At 37.7% G+C, this 22,543-nt stretch overlaps 2 protein-coding genes across 3 annotated transcripts in view; one reads left to right on the forward strand and one right to left on the reverse strand.

Moving 5' to 3' along the window:
* The window catches only part of MYO6 (myosin VI), a 119,950-nt gene extending 115,969 nt beyond the window's left edge, over positions 1 to 3,981 (forward strand). For both annotated transcript variants that reach the window (XM_065631287.1, XM_065631288.1), the window contains one exon: positions 577 to 3,981. In XM_065631287.1, coding sequence (XP_065487359.1) covers positions 577 to 776 — 200 coding nt within the window. In that variant the 3' untranslated portion in view covers positions 777 to 3,981. The remainder of the gene's footprint in view (positions 1 to 576) is intronic.
* A 6,087-nt stretch (positions 3,982 to 10,068) lies between these two features.
* The window catches only part of IMPG1 (interphotoreceptor matrix proteoglycan 1), a 58,335-nt gene continuing 45,860 nt past the window's right edge, over positions 10,069 to 22,543 (reverse strand). Inside the window, exons 14-19 of the mRNA XM_065632664.1 lie at positions 17,329 to 17,900; positions 16,325 to 16,544; positions 12,436 to 12,646; positions 10,705 to 10,881; positions 10,430 to 10,611; positions 10,069 to 10,100 (exon numbers count right to left, since the gene is read on the reverse strand). Coding sequence (XP_065488736.1) covers positions 10,069 to 10,100; positions 10,430 to 10,611; positions 10,705 to 10,881; positions 12,436 to 12,646; positions 16,325 to 16,544; positions 17,329 to 17,900 — 1,394 coding nt within the window. The remainder of the gene's footprint in view (positions 10,101 to 10,429; positions 10,612 to 10,704; positions 10,882 to 12,435; positions 12,647 to 16,324; positions 16,545 to 17,328; positions 17,901 to 22,543) is intronic.

Consider the following 22,543-nt stretch of genomic DNA (forward strand, 5'->3'; position numbering starts at 1 on the left):
GATTAAAATATAGCAAATGAGCTGCACTCATCATTTCATTGGATTCCCCGTGTCAGTGCCATTTGTTAAACAATATTTGTTTAGCATGGGAGGCTGACAGATTAAGAATGCTTGCTGCTTGATCAAAAGTCTCAAGTTCTTAGTCACTTTGCTACATTTAAACAAACTTAATAATATCGGCAGTTCACTGTAAAACTGCAAGTATGTGTAAAACAAATACGGTTGTCATCCCGTAGTAGATTTCAGGAGAGTATTTGAAGATGCTGATCTTTTCAGTTTCTTTCCTTTGTTCTTTTTTGCCCTCTTTTTAAGCACAATTTTGTCAGTTGCAGCATCTGGCGCTAGTTTATTCTGATACTGCTTTTCCGCTCTATGTGTCTAACAACAACAACAAATTAAAAAAAAAAAAAAATCTGTGTCTGAGGACTGATTTCCCCATAAGCTCTGAAATCTGTTAAGAAACCAGAGCTTGCTAGAGGAAATCTAAATAACAAAGATCTGATCTTTGTTAATGAGATCTTTGAATGATGTAAAAGCTTTATAAATATTTTTTTCTTTTTCCCTTTACCATTTCAGGTAAGGATGATATGGATATGTGTGAGCTTAACCTTGAAGAGACTGGCTTAACTCGCAAGCGAGGTGCTGAAATTTTGCCGAGACAGTTTGAAGAAATTTGGGAGCGTTGTGGAGGTATCCAGTATCTTCAGAACGCAATTGAAAGCAGACAAGCTCGTCCGACGTATGCGACAGCAATGCTGCAGAGCCTATTGAAATAAATGGTCATTTTGCACAGTAGCGTTTGAGATGAGAACCCTTGCCCGTGATACAAAGGGAAGAGTTCCTCTGGGCAACAGAGGACGTAAACATTCTGTAATCATGTTAGAGATGTTTAATATAAAGTGAACAGATTTTATTAATCATGTGGTTTGTTAATTTGTACTTTATGATGTTTAATTTGTGTAGTGAAGTTCACCAGGTATGAGGACCTTGAAGAAATTTCAGTCAGTGTAGTTTGTTGCATTTTGTTTATATGTTGCATTTTCTTTAACATTTTCTGTTATAACTCTTTACACTTTTAAGTAAACTGCCTGTACATGGGTACATTATTACAAAGAACTGCATTGCAATCACCTTTTTATAAAATCCCCTCTTTAAAACACTGAATAGTTGGCTTCCAGTGATGGCTTAGTAAAGACAATATGCTGTTTTGTACAACTGGAATTATGAGGCCTTAGCTTTGACTTCTGTTCCAGAGAAGTTGTAGTGTACTTTTAAATAATTGGAGACATTTTATGTCCTGATTTGAAGACTGGTTAGTGTCTATAATTACTGACATTTTCAGAAACTGATGGGAAATCCTCCCAAACTTGAGACCCATAAATTCCTATTTAATGCATTCTCTGTCTTGGTTTAAGAGAAATGGTTTTCTGTACATTCTGAGAAGAGCGTTCATAGGTGTCAATAATGTGTAATATTGGAGGTACTCAAAGAATGCACTGCTCATTAGGGCTTACACCGCTTCTCTCTTAGTTGTTTCTTCTTTTTTCTCTTTAAGTACAAATTTCTTCAGACTTTTATTTTTCTGACCATATTTCCATTAGGAATTCTTGGACAGTTTGTTTATCCAGGTAGCGTGATTTCGATATATTATGCAAAATTGTCCAAGATTTGTGACTGGAGGCATGTAAGATTAAGGATAGCATAAGGGAAATATGTTCAGCTTTTTGGTGGCAGAAAAACTTAACTGAATATTGAGGCGTGAGCCTCAGACATCCTGTTTCTTTGAATTTTAATGAGATGCACAAGGTCTGTACCTTTTGTTAGATTGTATAAAAATTTGGTCCAATAACGTGTCATCTTAATGCTATGTGCTGATGAAATAGCTACAATTTTTATTATACTGGAATATCATAGTGATTCGGACACTGAGCTTTATTTTAATCTCCTTTGTCAAGTTTCACAGCTTGTAACAGTTCCCTTGGTTTGCAGTTTGCTTTGGGAGTTTTTGTGGGTGGGAATTACTAATTTCATACAGTTTTAAGATGCATCTTGTTCACTTATGTGAACACTGTTTCACAATGCTGGCCATTATTTCAACAAATTAAAGTTGATTATTTATTATCTCTCTGATAGAAACTCAAAATTTAATTAGCTTGATGTCCAGTTACTTATTCGAGCTGATTTAGAAATGAAGTCTTGCTTTTTAAGCTTGCTTACATTATAAAATAATTTCCTTGTTGTTTACTCAGTCTGAAACCTCTTGGAAACTTAGTTTTTAAATGCAGAAATATACTTAATTAATAACTTCCAAGAGGTACAGTTCTATAGCACAAAGAAATCTCGTGGTGCAAAATACATACATCCTTGCTGACCTGAGATTGTGCTTGCCTGCCATGGTCTGCTTGTTTTAAATGTACTCTGTACTGTAATACATGTGGAGACATTTGAGTAACACATTAACTCCGTATGCATCGCTGCATCAGGGAATCTCAGTGCCCACTGTGTACCCGCTCTGCTTCCTGGTCATGTCGTTGCAAATGAGAAAATGTTTTCATTCTACCCAAACAAATTCTTCCCTGAAGCAGTAATTTTTGGCTGAAAGATGAGAGGAGAAGCGCATCAGGCTGCTGGCTAGCAGGTCGTGCACAAACCTGTACAGTGTTGCGTGAGTTTAAAGGTGCTGCTTATGGAATTTAGATTACTGGTTTAATGTGTTACTGAATTGGAACCAAAGTTTCAGAACTCCCAGTCTCCAGGAACTTGGCACTGCAGGGACCTGTGATCGTTCATGCGATACAAGGAAGAAAAATCACTGAACTGAAAGGGCTGAGATGCCCTGCCCTATATTTGTTGCTATCCACATTTAACTTCTTGACTTAACACATTCAATCTCAGTTCATATATATATATATATATATATATATATATATGGATCTTATGAGACTGAACATGGTAAGCAAAGAACCTCAATGCTTAAGTATGTTTGTGTATGTATATACACATATATATGCTTAAATATTTTAGTGTATATATATGTAAACATACTTGTGGGAAACTTAAATAAAAATAACTGTTTTTTTCCAGTCTGTTCATTTAATTATGCCAAGATTTCCTTGACTGGCATCAGAAAGAAAATTTATTTTTCAGAATGGAGTGTGTAGGAATTTTTCTTAACTGAGTGACTAACTAATATGAGCTATCAGGAAAATAATAATGACTTTGAAATAGCGGAAGAGGAACTGGTGGCTGGATGTTCTCAAATGAGATGTTCCCACCTCTCTGCATTGCTCCAGCAGTGTGCCTGAGGCAAGCAGAAGACACATTCCAAAAGTCAGAGTATTCTAGTTTGCACAGTACCGTGCTTTTTTTTTTCCCTCTGCACCAAAAGCATCTGCTTTTTGTTTTACTGATCTTGTTGTCCAACAAAATTAATTTTCAATTCATTTCAGATTTTTTTTTTTAACATCAGGCAATATTCAGCTGCTGACCTATTGTTTCTGATGTCCCATCTACTGTATCAGACAATTATACTGTTGGTCAATTTGGAGGGGAAATAAAAAAGGGCAGGAAGGGGTTGATCTGTAGGATTGTAGTATTAGCTAATGCCCTCTTGATCTGTGGTTATAGAGAAAAATGTAATTTATTTAAGGCAAATGATAAACATGTTGGCTTGGTTCTGTGTGTTTGATTAAAAAAAAAAAAATTTCTTCTTGCCTCTCCGTGAAGCTGCGTGTTATAGCTGAGATCTTCTGCATGAAACACTCCAGAAAACAAAGGAGAGGAAGAGAATCACCATGCCAGGCCACGTTCCTGACTAGGTGACCCAGGAATATGGATTGTTTAGAGAATGCTACTTCAAATATCACAAGGTCATTAAATACTTGTTTTTCATCCACTGATAAGATTGTTTATCTAGTTGAATCCTCTGGTTTTTTTTCTCTCCAAAATCTGTATTTAAAGTATTTAAATGACCTCCTAATACTGTACTGAAAAGTAAAACAAATAAATACATTCCATGTTGAAATCTCAGTTGTATCTCTCACCATTTTGTCTTTAAATATTAAAGCATAGTAAGGGTAAATTAAGTTACGAGAAGGATAAAAGGATTTCTGTGCTCAAACTGCCTGATGCTTCTATGGTGCTTAAAGCTACTCTAGCAAATATTTTGTCTTTACTTTCTAAGGTAAGTGTTCCTCTAAAATACCATTCTGATATTAAAAAATTCTCATTTTATTATCTTAAGTCTCATACCTCATTTCTCACTATTTGTTGAAGTAATTATCTTTTAACTTTTATTACTATTTTTTTAACCTTTATTGCTATCACTTCCAATATATTTATCATTTGCTGTGCCATGTATTATTTGCATCTTTTTCTTTGGCTACCATGATGGTGGATAGTGAAACCACTAAGGCTTTGAGTTTCTATGCTGCAGTAAAAGCTGTGTGTTTGGGGTGGGGGGTCTGGTGTTGCTTTCATTATTTTCTTTTTTTAAAAAAGCGTTATCAAACTTTCCTGTTTTAAGGGCAAAATCAGAGTGGTATTCTTTTAATTTAAGAAGTGGTTCAGACTTTGATATCGAGCAGATATAATTTTGTTTCTTTATGGCCTTTATCTTCAACTGTAGCTTTACTTCAGTTTCAAGATAATGCGATGTCTTTTAGTGTGAGATTAAATACCAATTCACTTCCTTGTGAAATTTTTCAAGTAGTTTTATTATATTTTATTGAAATACAAAAGGCTTACATCCAGCAAATATATTTGGTAATTAATAGTTGAGAGTGATAAATACAGTCATGAATAATCATTGTTAAAATACACATTTTACAATCACTTATAATCTGGCTAGCGATAACTAGTATGAATTGAAATATACTAAACACATACAAAAATACATTTGTAATGGAAAAAAAAATGGAATGCTTTCAGCATTCTTAATGCATTCTTAACTTACGTGAGCAGTAGTGAAAAGCTAACATTTGTTAGCAGGGATGGCTTCCAGTGCCCTGCAAGAAGTATCTTTAAAGTAGAGTTTTATTCTGAAGTGTTATTGTGTAAAACCACATCTTAGGTTTCCTTTTTTTTTTTTCTTTCCTAGTTAAAGTAAGTAAAAATCCTATTTCACCTTTAGAAGCTCAACATTGTATTCTTGGTGCATTGCCTTCATTTGTACACCATCACCAGTTTTGGTGGTTTTGCAGGCAAATTTGTGCAGTTAATTGTTTGGAGTTCGTAAACAGTTCTTTTGAGTGTACATAATAAGGTAAACTAAAGTTTGCTGTGGTAGCTGTGTCGTGCGAAGTAAAAGGAATTGTCCCTAAAGTCAGGTACTATGCTGAATATGTGAAAGTTTCGGACCTGAATGAGGAGCCGTCATCCAGTAGAGTCATGAACTTTGCAGAAGCTCAGTTTGAGCTGTAAGTACAACTTCTGGTATGCACCAAGCAGCAAACAGTGCCCGAATATTATACAACACTGGTGCAGCATATATATATATATATATACTCAAGAAAAATATATCCAAGGTAAAGTAATGCTCATACGTGAATCAGGATTGTGGATCCATAGAGCACAAATTATTAAGTCTCTAAAATACTTAATGGCCACCTGTTGTCTGCTTATTTTTCTTCTACAAAAACTAATAGTAAGCTCTCAAAATTATGCGTGTGTATACTGACTTTAAAGTGTATGTGCTTATGTGCGACTCCGTAATCTACGTGCTACTGGGAGGGTGCTTGTGAGTATAAATCTCACATTCTGAAAAGATGAAGCTGCAGGTACTGTGCCTCAGCAAAAAGGTTGAAGTCTTAGGATAACCTGGCAGTTTAACTGTCGCTAGAAATTAAGCGGTGAAATGTGTATGTACATATGTATACATCGTGTGTGTATTAACAGAAAACCAGGAATCTGATATAGAAACCATTACAAAAATTAATCTGAACTTCTGTTTGATTAGCAATGTGAGCTTTGTAGGGAAAGAATGAAAAAGTTCCCAGTTGCTTTTAGTGTGGCCTTTGGTCCATGAGCGCTCGTATTTCCATGTTTGCCACTTACATTAGTGTACATAAGGAAAGTTAATAAAAGGGTATGGAAATGCAGTAAAGTTTCATTGACTTTTTTTACCACAATGGTTGTGACGTACAGTATTGAAAAAAGCCACTTCTTGGCAAAATCCACTTCTAGCACTCAGCTCTTAAACAAAAATACAGTTAAGATGTGTAAACACTGGATACTCAATACATGTATCTTAACACTGGTGACTTCTTACGAGGCAAATTTTAGACATGATCAAATAGTTGGTCAACTTGGTCATACTGGTTTTCTCTAATAAAACAATTAGATTAATTTGTAGTGATTTTAGAGCTAAAATATGATATCTTTAGGCATCCTTGACTTTTTTTTTTTTCATATGCATAATCAACCTGAAGTCCGGTCTTGAATAATGCAGACCTTCTTTTTTGAGTACCTGTAAGAGAAACTCTCATAAGACATTTGAAAAGCATTTTTAAATTTGAAAATATATTATTTATCTGCTGCTAATAGGCAAGATCTCACCAAAATCTGTTGAGATAATCTCCAGTTCATTGTAAGGAGAACTGAGTTAATCCTGAACTTATTTCTTACATCCTAAGTCATTGAGCTCAGAGTAAAATTACTATTTTCCCTCCCTGGTATAACAGTTCTGGTTTTCTGTGTGAAATAACAAAAAAGTACCACTGATACCATCAGAATCTGAATAATGTGATTTTGACTGTAAATTCAAATGCATTGTGCTACAAAAGAAGCCATAATGAAAGTATCTACAAGATTCATAATTAGAGCAGACCTAGGATAAAATGATCTTTGGGACGTTCAGCCTCTCTGCATTGTTTTCAGTGGAGGAGCAGGAACTGTTCCATGCAAACTTGGACGTTTGTAAAACCTGATGCCTGGTACTCTTGAACTAAGAGCACCACATTTCCATCTTTGTGTGGTATCTTTGTGTTGTCTTTCCCCCTTGATTCTGGTAATGAAACACTAAATCTCTGTCATTGGTGGGGGAGCTCTAAAAGGCTAACTCGGATTGTGATATTGTTTTAATCCAAAATACTCTTTGTTTGATGATCCAAGTGACTGACATGAGGATGAGACAAACTGCAGGCTTTGTTTTCTCAAATTTAATTTCCATTTTCTTTCTTGGTGGCTGAGACTCATTTTTTCAAAGGACAATGCTATGTGTCAGTTACTGGTTTTAATGAGCAGAGAATGATGCATTTTATATATTTCTTAGGGAGAATCTATAATGACTTCCACGACTTCATCTGAATTACATCAAATGAAGCGGTCTTTGTCCATGCTTATTAGATTAGGAAACACTGTGAAATAATTTCACCGTCCTCTTAGCCAATGCTTTATTTCCAATGCCTCTGGGCTATTTTGTGTCAGATATTTCTGGGTCCTCTATTATTTAAGTTTGTTAAAACTGATTTTTTGGTGGCATCTTTTGCAAGCTTAGAAACATTTGTGAAGACACTTTAGATGAGATCCTTTTCATTTTCAAGGATTGGATCCATTACTGAATTTTGCCAGAAAATGTCTTGAAAAAAGCAGCCTTCTCACCCTAAATGCCATATAGGAGCACAAATAAATGACAAGTTTATCAAATAGCATCCATTCGATCAACTGAAAAATAACAGACTTTACAGACAGCGGACACAAGACCCTTACAGCTGAAAAGCAATGTGCTTTATTTTTCAGCACCTTTTTCACTGGACGGAGAATGTCCAGCACAGTCACTAACAGGGACAGCCGATATTGCAAAAGAAAAGTTGCATTTTGAATGAGGCTTTCATCTCAAAGGAGTGGAGACCATATGTGTAGGTGAGGAAGGTGGCAGAGGCTCAGATCAGCAGGATCGTTTTTAGAGAACTTTGACATGTTTGACTCTAAACCATCATAGACCAGCTGGATGTGGACTTGTTTGAACAATCAATCTGAATGAGCTGATCCACTTGAATGTGTAAATTCTGGCTTGTTGTCACACTCTGCTTTGGCCCAGAGAAAGGTGACTCCCACAGTCATTTTGTTCCTCATATTGTACTCTTTGTGGAGTAAGATGCTCCAAGTTCCCAGAGACCTAACCATGTAGAGAGGTAGCTGTGGTTTTCAGCTGCTTGCAAGAACTTGTTTTTTCTACTGAGCTCAGAGAGAAAGAAGAGCAATTTCCTTACCTTGACATGAAACATTTGTTAATTCCTGGATGACTAATTGGGTAAAAACCAAACCAAACAAATCCCACTCTGACTTCTGCGATCATTTTCCATATAGTGACCCTTTAAACTGGAGATGTTTTTCATGCTTACCAGACAATCGAAGGTTATTTTAGTTTCTGCTATAATTTTATGCTTATTTTCATATACACCTTTCTAAATACAGAGCTGTACTTATTGTAGATCATATATCCTAAAATGCTGCGACTGCTGTCATTGCAAAAGAGAAAGACTGGAATTTTCAGTTTGGCCTAAGAGTTCTAGATATCCACCTTCTGAAAATTCAATTCAAGTGCCTTATTCTGTTTCAAAAGTCCCAAGCCCGAAGAATCTATCCAGATTGTGACATGGCAGTGGTGCTCTTAGTTTCAGCTAAAGCAAGCTGTGTTCTACACACATTTTTCTTCCTCCATCATCTGCTATCAAGTCATTAAAAATGTGTTTAACATAAGAGCTCTGATTTAAACACTCATTTTGAACTTAAGTAATGGTGAAAAATGGGCAACCCCCCTAATTTTGTTTTTAAAAAAACATTTCTATTTTGTGGTTGCCTCACTTCTCACTAAATTAATTTCCATAACTAGAGAAGAACTTTGTCAACGTACTTTCGACAATTCAAATAGAGTGTAGAGTGACACAGTCCTGGTTTTCTCCCACAAATGTGCCATTTTATTCCTCTCATGAAATATTTAATGCTTTTGTAAGCAGTAATTTTAAGTAGTTCTGATTGTATGGAAGTGTATTGGTCTACAGTTACCCACAGACATATTTCTTCTGAAATGGGTATAAAATTCTATTTGCAAATGTCTGTGTGCTTGTTATCAGCAGCGAAGCGAATTCATTCTTGAGCATTTCTGAACTGCTGCTCCCTGCTGACTCGTTGATCTCTATTGCTGTGTCCCAGTCCCCCCCACTTGTCACCTCAGTCTGTAGCTGTGACCTGAAGTACCCGAAGAAACCAGACCTGGGCAGGAATCCTCTCTTTGATGAAGATCAGTGAAAATACGTATTTTTCTATGGTATAATTATTTCTTCCTTCATGTAATGATGTACTGGCTCAGACCAAAGATGTGTGTAGCCCTGTGTCCTGTCCCTCATGGCCTATACCCAGTGCCAGGGCAGTCCCGCGCTGAGATTCCCCTCAGTAACAATGGCTACCAACAGCCATTGTGAAACCTCTTTGTTCCTAATTGGGCTGTGATTCAGAAAACCAGAAATGGCAAAGTAAAAGCTTTTTGTCTACTTTTCAAGAGACCGTACTCGGATGCATCAGAATTAAGAGACAGTCCAGCAGTTTTAGAGAATGTCTTGACTCAGTTTTTCTTCTTTCTGTCTTGTTTTTTCCCCAGAGATACAAGAGGTTTCAAGTTGCAAAACTTGGAAGAATGTCTGAGATATGAGCAGTATTCTGCTCAAATTAGAATTCCTACTTGTTCAAACTCTTATGTAGCTTAAATAGGTACCAGTTATTTTTAGTTGATCTGTTATTGCTATTAAAACCTCCCCTTCAGTTTGCATTTTGTGTTGTTATTTCATTTCAGATAGTCCTTCTTCATGTGTTTCAGTGGGTAGCGCATTAGCAAATGAGCATACAGAATGGAACTTGGTTGCATAAAAGCAATTAAGAAGGGATTGTTGTTGTCATACCAAACCTCCAAAGAAAAGTGAGCTTTTCTTCGTGTGGAATTAGTACAAAGAGGCTTCCTGGTGACATTTACAAACAATAAACTCAACAGAATTTTAAAACCCTTGAAAGTAGTTACGAACCTTATTTTTGTCTGGCTGATGCCGGAAATGAAGAATTTTGGAGACTAAATTGTCAGTCTTGGCTTTGTAAACTGGTCTGGTGACCTACAACCATTGAAAAACAAAACAAAATGAAAAACAAGAAAACACTAGATTAGTTATTTCACTAAATCACAAAAAGCACTCAGGATGGACCAACAAAGCCATGCAAGAAAGCTGTAAGAAAAGCAGTTCTATGATCCTGTTATGAAACCTGAACAGCAGTAAATGTGGAAAGCAAATAAATGAATTAGTGCTTTTAGTTCTGAAATTGCCAAGCAAGAGGTTAGAATCAAATTTGATTTAGTTGTAGGGTTAATACATTAAGATGGACCTGTTATTTTAGGTGGGGGCTGTTTGTTGAGGGGTAAGAAAAGTATTTCCATGCATTTTACCTCCACGCTGAATTGTGTTTTCAAGTTCGTGTAGTGCTTCGGGATCAGTGATCTCTGGGGAACTGACATGAGCACTTACACTATAAGCCGTACGACAAAAGCTAGTTATAGGTTCATCATGTTCAAAAGCGGGATTAATCCTTACAGCACTTTCTGAATTGCAGCTGTTGAGAGTAGGACTTCTACAATGCAGAACATGTTTGTTTAGGTAAGATTTTAAATGGCAAAATTAAAAAAGGAATATTTTGAAATGAAAAAGATTGTGAGCAGCTTACTGCAAATTAGAATTTCTTTTGCTTTTTCTTCTAAACTTAAGAATTAAAATGATGAAAAGAAAAACAAGGCTTAGTAAGCCAAGAATGAGAGGTTTAAAAATGAAGGGTTGTGTGGGTTCTGGAGCAAGTTTTGCACAGCGCTGTCCTTGGTAAAACTCCTGTCTAGGTAGAGGGCATCTAAAACAGGGAGAGGAAGAGAAAAATATGCAGAACTTGAAGGCAGAAAATACAGAATACCTCAAATGAAAACAAAGGAAAATCTGCCACTAAATAGAAGCACAGTATTCCTGATACAATTAGTTGTTATGTGTCTGTATAACGTAATAGGATTGATAATAGAGGAAAGAGTATATTCCTAGACTCATCATATTGAGTGTTAAACAAAAAGAAAGTACTGTTTGTAAGTTTCTTTGTAACTTTCTATAATTCACAAAAAGTTTTATTTATTATTTTTAATACTTTTATCATTCTAAATGATGGTTTGGTTATTGGCGTCCATCAAGTCAAGGCTTTTCTGAAGTGGAAAGGAGTTATTTTTCTTAGTGTGTTGGTCTTGGGTGGTTAGGCTATATTCTTTGCTATTTTGCTAATACTTGAGCAGAGTTTTGAAGAGGAGCTCTTTAGCTCGCAGGCTGATTTCTAGTACAAAATACTGCAGCTGCTCTACTGTGACTCCTCAAGTCAGGAATTTAGCAGTAACTGTGCTGAATTCAATATAATCTTCTATAGTAATTTCTGTGACGCCCACTGCAGCAACTGAATTATGGCAGTTCTGTTGTAACAGCGAAATGATAACACAAATATTTACTCAGTAGTCTTATTTTTTGACATTAATCCTAACTACACTAAAACACGTGTCACTAACTTAGTAAAGTCAACATCAAGAGAGAATAAACAAGCACAAAGATTGTAATTTGTCTTTTGCTTATACACATGGCTGGTCAAGTAGTGTCTGCCAGTCTGGGGTGCAGTTTTATAATATGCTCTGGGTAGTCTAGTCTTACAATAAGATGAAACTTGATACTTTCAAAGGAGAATCAATATGCTCAAGTGCTGTGGTAGTTCTCAGTATTGGCTTGAGATCATTTCAGGTAAAAATCCTTATGGAATATGTTTGCAGTTAGAAGGAGCTGCTAATCTTTGATTTTTTTATTTTATTTATTTTTTTAAAATTAATTAATTTATTTTTTTTCCCCAGAAATCCCTGAAAGCAGCCTCAGCCTTCATATGCTTCATTGGGTGGTCTGGAGTCAGAGTAGTGTTCATAGGTGTGTTTGTAAGAATATAGATTTCCTTTTTAATTTTCCTTTAAAATTTTTACTTAGAAAAACTTAATTTCTTAAAATACTACTACATAATCAATAGCGAAAATGTCAATGAATTATTTCATTTTTCCAAGATATCTTGGAAATCTGAAAAGAACGAATGGCTGCGTACTCATCGTCTCTGCCAATGGTGCTGAATTTCTAATAATTTTTCTAAAGCATTTCTAAGAACATCTAGATCGTCGTGTTCTTTGTGTACTAACAGGCAGCAATGCATTTATCCATACTGAGACTACTTATACCAAAGAAGGGTATTGCAATGCAGCTTAAAGTGTCTGAATATTAAGGTCTTGGCTTATTAGCATAATTTATGCTGTTTAGAAGCGTACGCTCAGCCCTGCTTCTTCATGCAATAGGCATATCAGTGGTCTGTTAACAGAATTGATGTTGAGCACCATTTATTTACCTGCAGACAGCTCCTCTTCCTGGAACCAACTCACATTTGCCACCATTGACGCAGAGATGAGGCTCCAGCTCGCACAGGCTCCGGCAGGGTAACCCATCTTGGCTGGCGTAGCCGGGTTTACAAAGGCAGTCAGCCTCTTTTGTCCACTCATTCATTATGCATTCGGAAAACTCATCACATGCCATGAATTTGCAGGGGTCTGCCTGATCAGCTGTAAAGAATGGGTAAATCATTAACTGATGCATTACCCCAGAGTAACTTGGCAGGCGCTGTGGCAGCTAGAGAAAACAATTCGCATTGGCTGGCCTCCGACTTGTGCATGTTAATAGGAGGATATAATCTAGCATAAAAGAACACATGTCCTTTCTTTCTGTAGATGATGCAGCAAGCATGCAAGCTTATATTTATTCGTACATTTGTTTACCCCATGAGTATTAAGCTGCGATTTCATTTCACTAACAAGGATTTTTACATTTGGATATTTTAATCCTTTTTTACTGTAAGCTCTAGTTTTATGGATACTATGCTACAACCTTGCATATGTGGAAGAAATAGTTTTGGCTATAATCATCCTTAACACATAATTTAGGACATGACTGGGGAGGGAATTAGATTATTGAACACTGCACAATACTTGATGACCACAACCTTGAAATACTGGCACTGCCTAGAGAAAATACATGCTTGTGGAGCATTTTTGGAAGCTATGTGTTAGCACTGGAAAAACTTGTTTTTTATTTTTTTAAAAAATATTAGTAAGGGATGCTTCTGTGAGATGAAGGGAAGATGAGGCTGCTGATGGTCATAGTGAGGCCCAAATCAGAGCGAGCTTGAAGCCCTTACTTCACCTGTTACAAGAGCCTACTTCTCCTTTCCCATTCTCTGCTTCTCACCAGAAATAAATAATTGAAAAAAAAAAAAAAAGATCCAGGAGGAGTCATTTTAACACAGTGCTGAGCCCAGCTGTGTGCTGATGTGGTGATCAGAAGGAAGGCTGCATCCATCCATTTTGTCTCATGGAGGCAGTTTCCTGTGTACTATGGAGTAAAGTCCTTCGAAGGTAAAAGATGAGAAGCAGACCAAGAGGTGCAAGTTGTGTTCTTGCCAGCAAACAGTTTCAGTAAGATGTGTGAACCCACACACATGGGGGGGAGAAAAAAAAAAAAGAGAGTACCAAAACAAGAAAGGACACCTCGGAGAAGGAAATGAGAGCAGATGTACAGACACAAGCTGGGCTGTGCAGGACAGCAGGTCCTCAGTTATGGGTATGTTCAGAAGAAGTTTGCACATGTAACTTCAGCTATAGAGAGGAACTTGGTCTCAGATCTGGTCTAGAGAAATCAAAATCACCTTCAGGTGCAGAGGAAAACTGGCCTCTTTAATTATGTGGCCTTAAAATTTCTTAAGAAGAAAAATCTGTAGTTTAAAAAGAAGATTTGTACTGGATATTGCATCTAGTTCTTGTAGGTGCTATCTGGGCTGAGAATTTTCTTCCAGAGCCACTTCATGGTCCCAGATGCTCCATAACATTAAATTCAATGAAAAATTAGCATCCTACTCCTTATAGCGGTATTTGGAATCTCAGACATACGCTAGGATATGCTTAAGTGATAGAAATTAATCCAGCAGAGCTATTCACTTTTAACCCCTCCATAATCCTATGGCTAGTTTTTTGTTTTGTTTTTAAGACTAGTGAAAGCAGGTTTAGCATGCTCAATTTCCCTTTACTACATACAGTGTCCCTGTTAACTTGGGATCTCTTCGGCTCCCGGACTGTAAATCTATGTACATGTAAACTCTAACAACTGGGCATCAAAGTAATAAAGTCAATTACAAGGTAACTTCATCGTAAAGCAGACTTTTTCTTATATGTAAAAAAAGAAAAATAAAATTCCAAGTATTCTGCTCTGGTCATTGATACTACCAATTGGGCATCACAAAGTAATTAAAACAGTAACAGCTGCATAACTGCATGTCTCCTGCAAGTCCTTCCCCAGTTCTGATGGTCACAGTTTACCTTTAGGGTAGTGGAAATAAAGGTTGCTACTGCTAATGAGGAGATATAGGCTGTCTAAGCATTACCTAGGGTTGTGCACCGCAGCCCTGCACCTTCCAGAAGCTGAAAGGGCTCGTTGTGTTTCTGTTTGACAAGCAGAATTTGGCAGGAGCTTTTCACTGGGTTCGAAGGTCGTTTTTCGGTCATAATGTTTCATTTTCCTTAATAAAGTGTTGGGCTACGTACCTGCCGTACTTTGCCACCTTTTCTGTGGCTTCACTTGTTTAGATTACAAAAAACAAAACAAAGATAAAACCATGCTGGTATATTTAAAAGCCTGCTATGCTATTCTTTATGGTACTATTTATGACCAATGCCGTCAGCTTTTTGCAGCTGCTGAGTCTTGATATATATTTCGGACTGTCAGTTCCCATCTGTGTTTCCATGTGGTAAAACATTATTACCGCTAGATGGCTCTTGCTCTCACAATAAATAGGAATTTGCTTAAATTACCTTAATTTACTAAACAGTTTGGGGATTTTGGGGGGGTTTGTTTGTTTTCTGAAGTAAAAAGACAGTAGGGTTTCAAAACACCTATATGGGAATATATTTGCTTTCTAAACATAACTTCTTCTATTCGGATGTTGTATTGCTGCTCATAAGCCTTGAAAGAATAGCTCTCTCAGCAAACCTGTTGTACTGTTTTCTTGAATTAATGTTGAAATACCATATCAGTACAGCCGCTCATATAGGTGAAAATGAAAGATTTAAAATTTTTTCTATATAAGCATTTTAGCAACTTTTGTGTTTTAATTTTTACTTAATGAAAACTTCCTACTGAAGCAGGGAATGTCTGGTAGCCTCAAGTTCACACTTTCTAGTGAACTCGTTTCTTCCTTTATTCAGTGAAAACTCTTTTTATCATGGCAGCATTTGAAAGATTAAATGCTGTGATTTTGTTAACTTTCTTTACCATACACTATCCATTCTCTTAGTGGCCACAGTGAGTTACGTATATTGAAAACAGATTAGAAACTGCCTCCATGAAATGTAAATGGATTTTTTTTCTCTGGAGCTGTCAGAGATTTGTACATAAAAACACAGCTTAACCAAAGCAGCTAAAGGCATTCGCATGCTAAGGCATTGGTATTGTTCTTTTCCATGCCAATGAAATTAGATTCAGCCCTGAAATAATTACCAGAACCTGAAAATAGATCCAGGCTTCGATTTTATAAAATGATATAGTTTTTGAAAACTTTAAGCTTCTGACATCGCAATAGTGTCCAGGTATGTTGTTGCTGACTTTCTACTCTTTAACAAAGACTACAGTCTTATTTGAAAGGTACTAGATCAGGAAATATTCTGAAATTATACATCTATGGAGTGCTACACATAGTGATGTTCCAGTGAGTGAGTAGCTGTAGAATCCAATTATTCCTAGAAATTATCTCTTTCTGTCTTGAACTCTGTAGCCTTTTAAAAATAGATTCAATGATGCTCTAAGCTATGGTTTGCTTACATTGCAAAAAATTGTCAGAAGTTATGTTCACATACTCAGGTGCAAGACTTGCATAAGTCACTTCTGTAAACTGTGCATTCTTTATACCTGTCTTCACTCAGGTCTTATTCTAGAGAGTTTTTAGTTTCTTGTATTTGGCTCTGAAAAGCAGTTGGTGCACATGTGCAGACCACCACCTCCACTCAGCATTTCATTATGGTATGAAAATATGTCTGCAGATAATTTGCAACATCTTGGGTTTTCCTATTAATCCAGATCACCGGGAGGCTATTGCTAATACTGCTACTTCCAAAAGAGTAATACTTCAGAAGCTGCAACAATCTGGAAAATATTATCTGCTTGGTTTTGCACATACATTATTAATTCAATCTTACCTGGTTCAATATCCAGGGAATAGCTGTCAATCTCCAAATTGAGGAGTTGGGCTGCAGCATCACAGAAATCTTCCAAAACGCAGTGTACTGCTTCTGTGATATTGTATGGCACTGTCCTGGCGAATTTCATTTTGCTATTCACAATCACACTTCCGTTCCTGAAGTTCAGTATTTCCAGCTGCTTAAAACCTGTAAGGTTGGACTGGAGGTATGGAAGTAGCTGCAAAACAGACATTTGCCTTTATTTTAGCTTACTGTCAATGTCTACCTGCTATTAATTTCTTTTATAGTCACTTTGCACTATCAAGTACACACATCACATGCTTATTTCTCTGAATTTAATACAATTGCTAAACTCCACCACCAAATCCACTTTTCTGTTTAGCACTGTCTTCTTCTGGACTTTTACATCTTTATCAATAATGCACTGAGATGTATGGGCAGCAATTTTGCCTGTAATAAAATGCACAGCAGTTGGGGAGTTTATTCATATGGAAGAGAAAAAAGTCACCTGACACAAAAGCCAACTTTAATTATTTTCAAACATTCAATCCAGGCAGGTTAGGGCATAGCATAATAGGCATGTTACTGAGCTGACCTTCTGCCTTATCGTACCCATAGAGAAAATCCATATCTAATTACATCCTCCCTGCTAAGCTATGATGTATATTAAAAGGCCTATTTTTAATTCCAGCATGTAGGCACAAGCCTTAGATGTAATCAGCACTGCTATACTGGTGACATGTATCTTAGAAAAAGCCAAGTAAATTATGTGCCAGGTGTATATCTGGAGTCTCTTGAATAAGTGAAAACTTTCATCACTGAATTCATAAACTCTTTTTCATACCCTGAGAACATCCCAGGCTTATCAGTTCTTTAAATATACAGCTTATCAGACTGAATTGTAGTAGGGTTTGAAATTTTTAAAATACTGTGCTCTGCCGTGTATTTCTTTAAAATCTGCCCGACTACTGCAAACGTTATTCAACTTGATTTTCACCCACCAATTGCATGAACTGTTGTTCTAGTGCTTTGTATTCTGTCGAACTCCTATTGAAGAGGTCATCGGAAAAGTGCATGTTGGTGACCCTCAGGCTGAAGAAAACCACTAGCTCTTTGCCTTTGGCTGCGGTTGTCATGGAGCTGGTAGTTACATACTTCAGCGTAGGAGCTGGGGTGGCTATTGCAGGCTCAGTTGTCAGCACTGAGATGTAACCGCTGCCGTGCTCCACTTCATCCAGGGCTGCTGTGCTCATCACACTGACATGATCCAACTCGGCAGCGATATCCTGCACTCCTGTCCCAGTGTCATCAGGAAGAACAATCTCAGATGCAGGCAGTGAGGGATCTGATACTTCAAGGGACTGTTTGATGATCTGAGACTGGCTGTAGGATGGGCTGGTTGCTGTGGGCTGTGGTGCTGTTTGGTCTAATGGTAGTGCGCCTGTAATAACACCTTCGGGCTGCGTGGTAGAGAGATCACTTGAACCAATAAAGAAAGGCAACATTTCATAAGTGCTGGTTGTAACTAAAATGTCATTGCCTGATGATTCTGGTTCATCCACGATCTTAACTGCTGCAGAAAAATAGGGGAAAAACAAATAGCTATTTTGAAAAGCAAGTATAACAAGCATCAAGCATGGATATAACATGCATCTTGTATTTCCAGTGAAGCATTTTTAAAAATTAGCTTTAACGGTATTTAACACGAAAATGTTATTGCCATCACCAGGGAAAAACACCCCATCCACATATTTGAGTGATGAGATTTCTGTGAGTGCTGTATTTAAATAATAATTATACTTGGTAAATATTTCCTGAGCCATTCCAAAGGGCATTCTTGTTTTGAAGGTACATAATCACACTGTCAGTTTATATTGACCGAAAGAGTAGATCACAGCTTTGAGCTGTCTGCTTGGATCAGTTGCATGACGGAGTCATTCTGTTCCCTCTGTGAGAGGTTGAAACTGTTATTTGCCAGTAATCATAAAATGTGGTTAAGAAAAACAGTAGTGCCTCTTCAGATGCAAATTGTGTCAATTTACCTAAAAGGCAACAGCAGCAGTGAAACCAAATTCAAACCTTAAGAAATCATCTGCTGCACCTGAAGCAGCCATTTGACGCAGATGCTGAACTTTTATGAGGTCCTCATTGGGGCTTGGTTTGAATTCGGGATGTGTGGTAGCTGTAGCTGAAATCCAAATCTAAAGCATGATGAATGGGACTCTCTGAATTTGGCTTGCAGCTACCTGGTCACAATGACTTCACGGAAAATGACGGCCTCTGAGCAACAGGCATCTACCCAAGGTGACAACTTTGTCCTATTCCAGTTATACACTTGTGTGGGCTCTTCACGTGGAACTTTCAGCAGCCCCCTGCAGGCAAAATCACTTATCAGCTGATAGGGAAGTTTTCTCCAGCTGATGAGCTCTTCCATTCCCTATGCACTAATTTCTTCCCAGTGGCCAATGAAAGTACTAAGGGAGAAGAAATCTTTGCATTTGGAATAACCCTGACTGAAGGAGGGGGCACCAATCCTGTCCATGGCATTGGAGTTGCCCATGGATGTTCTTCACGTCCCTTTCTAATTCCAATCTTCTGCTTATTGTAGTGCTGTTTTTAGGAACAAATGTACACTTTCAACAAAAAAAAAAGAGCTTAATATGAGACAGCTGTCTATCTTCTTGACACTGTTCATTTAACAACACAGGTCTTTGCTCCTTCACTGCAGATACAATGTGTTGGTCTAATGTGGATTTTTTTCTATATAGCCACATATAGCCCCATTCTGCTAAGCTGAGCACACTTCTCAAAACAGTAAAGAATGGCTCTAAGGCACAGTATGTGGTTTTAGCAGAATCAGGTGCTTGAAAATAATTTTCTCCCATCCGATTACCGCTTTGCATAAACCTACGTTAAGAGCTGCTACATATATATTTTTTTCCCCTTTATCATTTGTTTCATTAGGTGTGTTGTAGTATATGTATCTTTCTGTTGACTCCAGAACATACAGAAAGAATTTATGTAAGATGCCTGATTTGCCTGTTACATAATTTCTGTTATCTAAATCAATTTCTTCAGCTCCTTGTAGCATTACTGAGGTTCATTGATTTCTCTGAGGTGCTCAACTATCAGAGCGGTAAGGACTATTACAGTTTTCTGAAAATGGGAAACACTTTCCATTGTGTCATAGTTTGACATCACCAGTAGGTCAGCAAATTTTGCCCTGGAATACCAGTGACATGGTGTTACTGGAGTGTTCCTCCTCTCAGTCTCAGTTCCAAGGTTTTCTGTTTGTTACAAGTGTTTCACATGCCTTGGCTAGGGGGAGAGCTGGGGTTTTTTCGTCCTATGGGGAAGTGAACTTCTAGAAACAATTCCCAAAAATAACCTGGACACTGTGAAGCAGAACTCCTCAGATAAAGCAGCCTGGAAGGATCACTCCTGCATCTGCTGCTATTTCTGCAGTCACTGTATCAGTAACTAATGCAAATGTTATTCCATTACAAATAAACCCATCTGAAAGCACAATGTATTTTAAGACTGTTTTTAACAGATATTGAGTAACAGATGCTAACATCGTATTTCAGCAAGGTGCTGAGGAGTAGCAGGCAAGTTCCTGCTAGAGCAGAGTTTAGCACAGCACCAGCATGTGTTCTAATAGCTACACATGAAAAAAGCATTCTAGAAAACAAAATGTGGAGTACTCTGACAGGGCTAATCAGGGAAAGGTCACCTTCCACATTTGCTGCTTTCTGCATGCACAAAATATTGCAAGTTTGTGAGGCAACTGCCTGCAAGATGCTCCCCCTCTTTTGAAGACCTGGTTATTAGCTACTGTTACAGGTTCTTGCAGGATTCCCCTGTTATCTTGCAGCTGAAAGCAGAGCAGTCAACAAAGACACTTTTTCCAAACAGTTCCCAAACTGGCCTGGACAGCTGATGACGATGGACAAACATTTTGTTCTACTTTGGCACATTGTAAGAAATCAGTAGGAGCTGGCTGTTGCCAAGGTTTTCAAAAAAACAGGTTTTAGGGGAGGCAACTGCAAAGGAGTGGCATGCCACAGGGATGCCTATTTTGCTCTGAACACTAGCTGGCTGATGGTAATTCTTTAAGATCACTCATCTCTGTCAATATTTAGTATCCCTTTCCCATATTGGACAAGGCATATTTTCATAGTCAATTTTGTTACCTTCATCTGCACGTATGAAAACATTTTCCCTGAAGTGCCTCATTTTAGCTACCAGAATGTATGGAAACCAGAATGATTTAGATGACAAAAATTTCCACTTGATAAGAGACTACATTTTGCATTTGATAGGAGTTCTAATCCAATATTTATCAGCAGTGAACTCAGCGAAATCGGAACTGTGGTAGCATAAAACCTGAACAAGTGAGATCAGGATTTGCCCTGGGGATCAGGAGTGCCTAGTCCTATGGCCCTCAGGTGAAAAGCATTCTGCCAGATTATAAAATAGTTCCTTACTTTTCACATGATGAGCTCCTCCCACATCCCCAATGACTGTTCATGACGAAGTGTAGAAAATAGCAAGCAAGCTTGGAGTACTGGTGATTCTGGAAAAGACTCTGAAATACACTGCTAATATGAAGCATCTGTGTCTGATGGGATGCAGAAAAAGACCAAGCGCTGCATTGTCCTTTGCTGCAAGGCCAGACTGTGGTGATTTGGAAGCACAACAGGACCATGAAGTGGGTGCAGCAAATTCCCATTTAAACTAGCACAGTTGTGCAGTCTCCTTTTGTTTGTTGGGATATGCGATTTGCACTGCTGGCAGTATAATACAAGGGCTACCATCCTAGTCCCTCTAGTCCTACTGAGCAGCCAAAAAAGAATATCAGAGTGTTGTATGGAACCCAGAGTTGTGGATACCACATGTATCACCAAACTCTGCACCGCAGCCTGATGCCCTAATACTTCATTGAGAACTTGAGATGCTTTTCTCTTGGCATGTCCTCATGTTTCTTGTGTAATCAAGGATATGGACAGATTAGAAAAACAAAGCCTAGTGATGTTCTCTGTTTACAAAGCTCTTGCTATTACTTGTTATGCTGATAAGCAGTGAGAGTCATTTATTTAAGGGAACTCAGAACAGATTTCTTAGCATTAGTGCTTGAGGCATTAATGCAGGATGATCTACTGATGGGATGAACCTGCAGCTCCACAGAGCAACCTCCTCTCAGCATGACGACATACACGCGAGTATATGATTGTGTTGATATTTGTTGGGCAGATCATATTTCAGAAAGAAGTAACTACAGGAGAAAGAAGTACTGAAATGCCTTTGAAACTGCAGCGAGTTTGAAGTAAAATAACTGTATATATATATCACATTTGGCATAGAGCTGTGCATACACATACATATATATAGTCTATACATAGACTATAAAGGTCTTCTGGCATCCTCTTATTACAAGCAAAGTAACTTAAAAGGCCTTGAGGGCACACGAAGATGATCCCTGTGCATGTACCACCTGTTTTTCTAAGCTGCCAATTCTTATCAGTCACCGTCTCTCCAGCTGAGACAGCTGGTGACTGACCACAGAAGTGCTGTCAGTCCCTGGCAATCTGAAAGGAAGCGGGCTCACCTAAAAGGCTGTTGAGCACTTACTGAAGAACACCACCAGTCCCAAACCCAGGGGTTTCTGACCCCTTTTATTGGTTGCCCTTTGTCTAATGCATGTGACAGTAGTGCTGTAAGAATTGCCTACACAAGTGACATGTTGAAATCAACAGTAGAAATATTTGCACCTGGTTTTGCCAAGCTTTTCCACGTCTACATGACACTTCAACAAAAATCAATCCTAAGGGGTTAAAAAGTATGGATGAAACGAAGAAGACCTAGACACTTGGAATGAAAAAAATAAACCCTTTGCATTTAAAATATTGGAGAGATATATATATATAAAATCTTAGTTTATTTATAAAACCAATATATATCGGTTTTCAGACTAGGTATAAGGAAAAAGTTTGTCACGATGAGGGTGTTGAAACACTGGCACAGGTTGCCCAGAGAGGTGGTTGATGCCCCATCCCTGGAAACATTCCAGGCCAGGCTGGATGGGCCTCTGAGAAACCTGGTCTAGTTGAAGATGTTCCTGCTCATTGCAGGGGAGGTGGACTAGATGAGCTTTGAAGGTCCTTCCAACCCAAACTGTTCTATGGTTCTGTGATTCTACATGCACATATATATAAT

The sequence above is a fragment of the Caloenas nicobarica genome, chromosome 3 (genome assembly GCF_036013445.1).
Source record: "Caloenas nicobarica isolate bCalNic1 chromosome 3, bCalNic1.hap1, whole genome shotgun sequence".
Taxonomy (NCBI): Eukaryota; Metazoa; Chordata; class Aves; order Columbiformes; family Columbidae; genus Caloenas; species Caloenas nicobarica.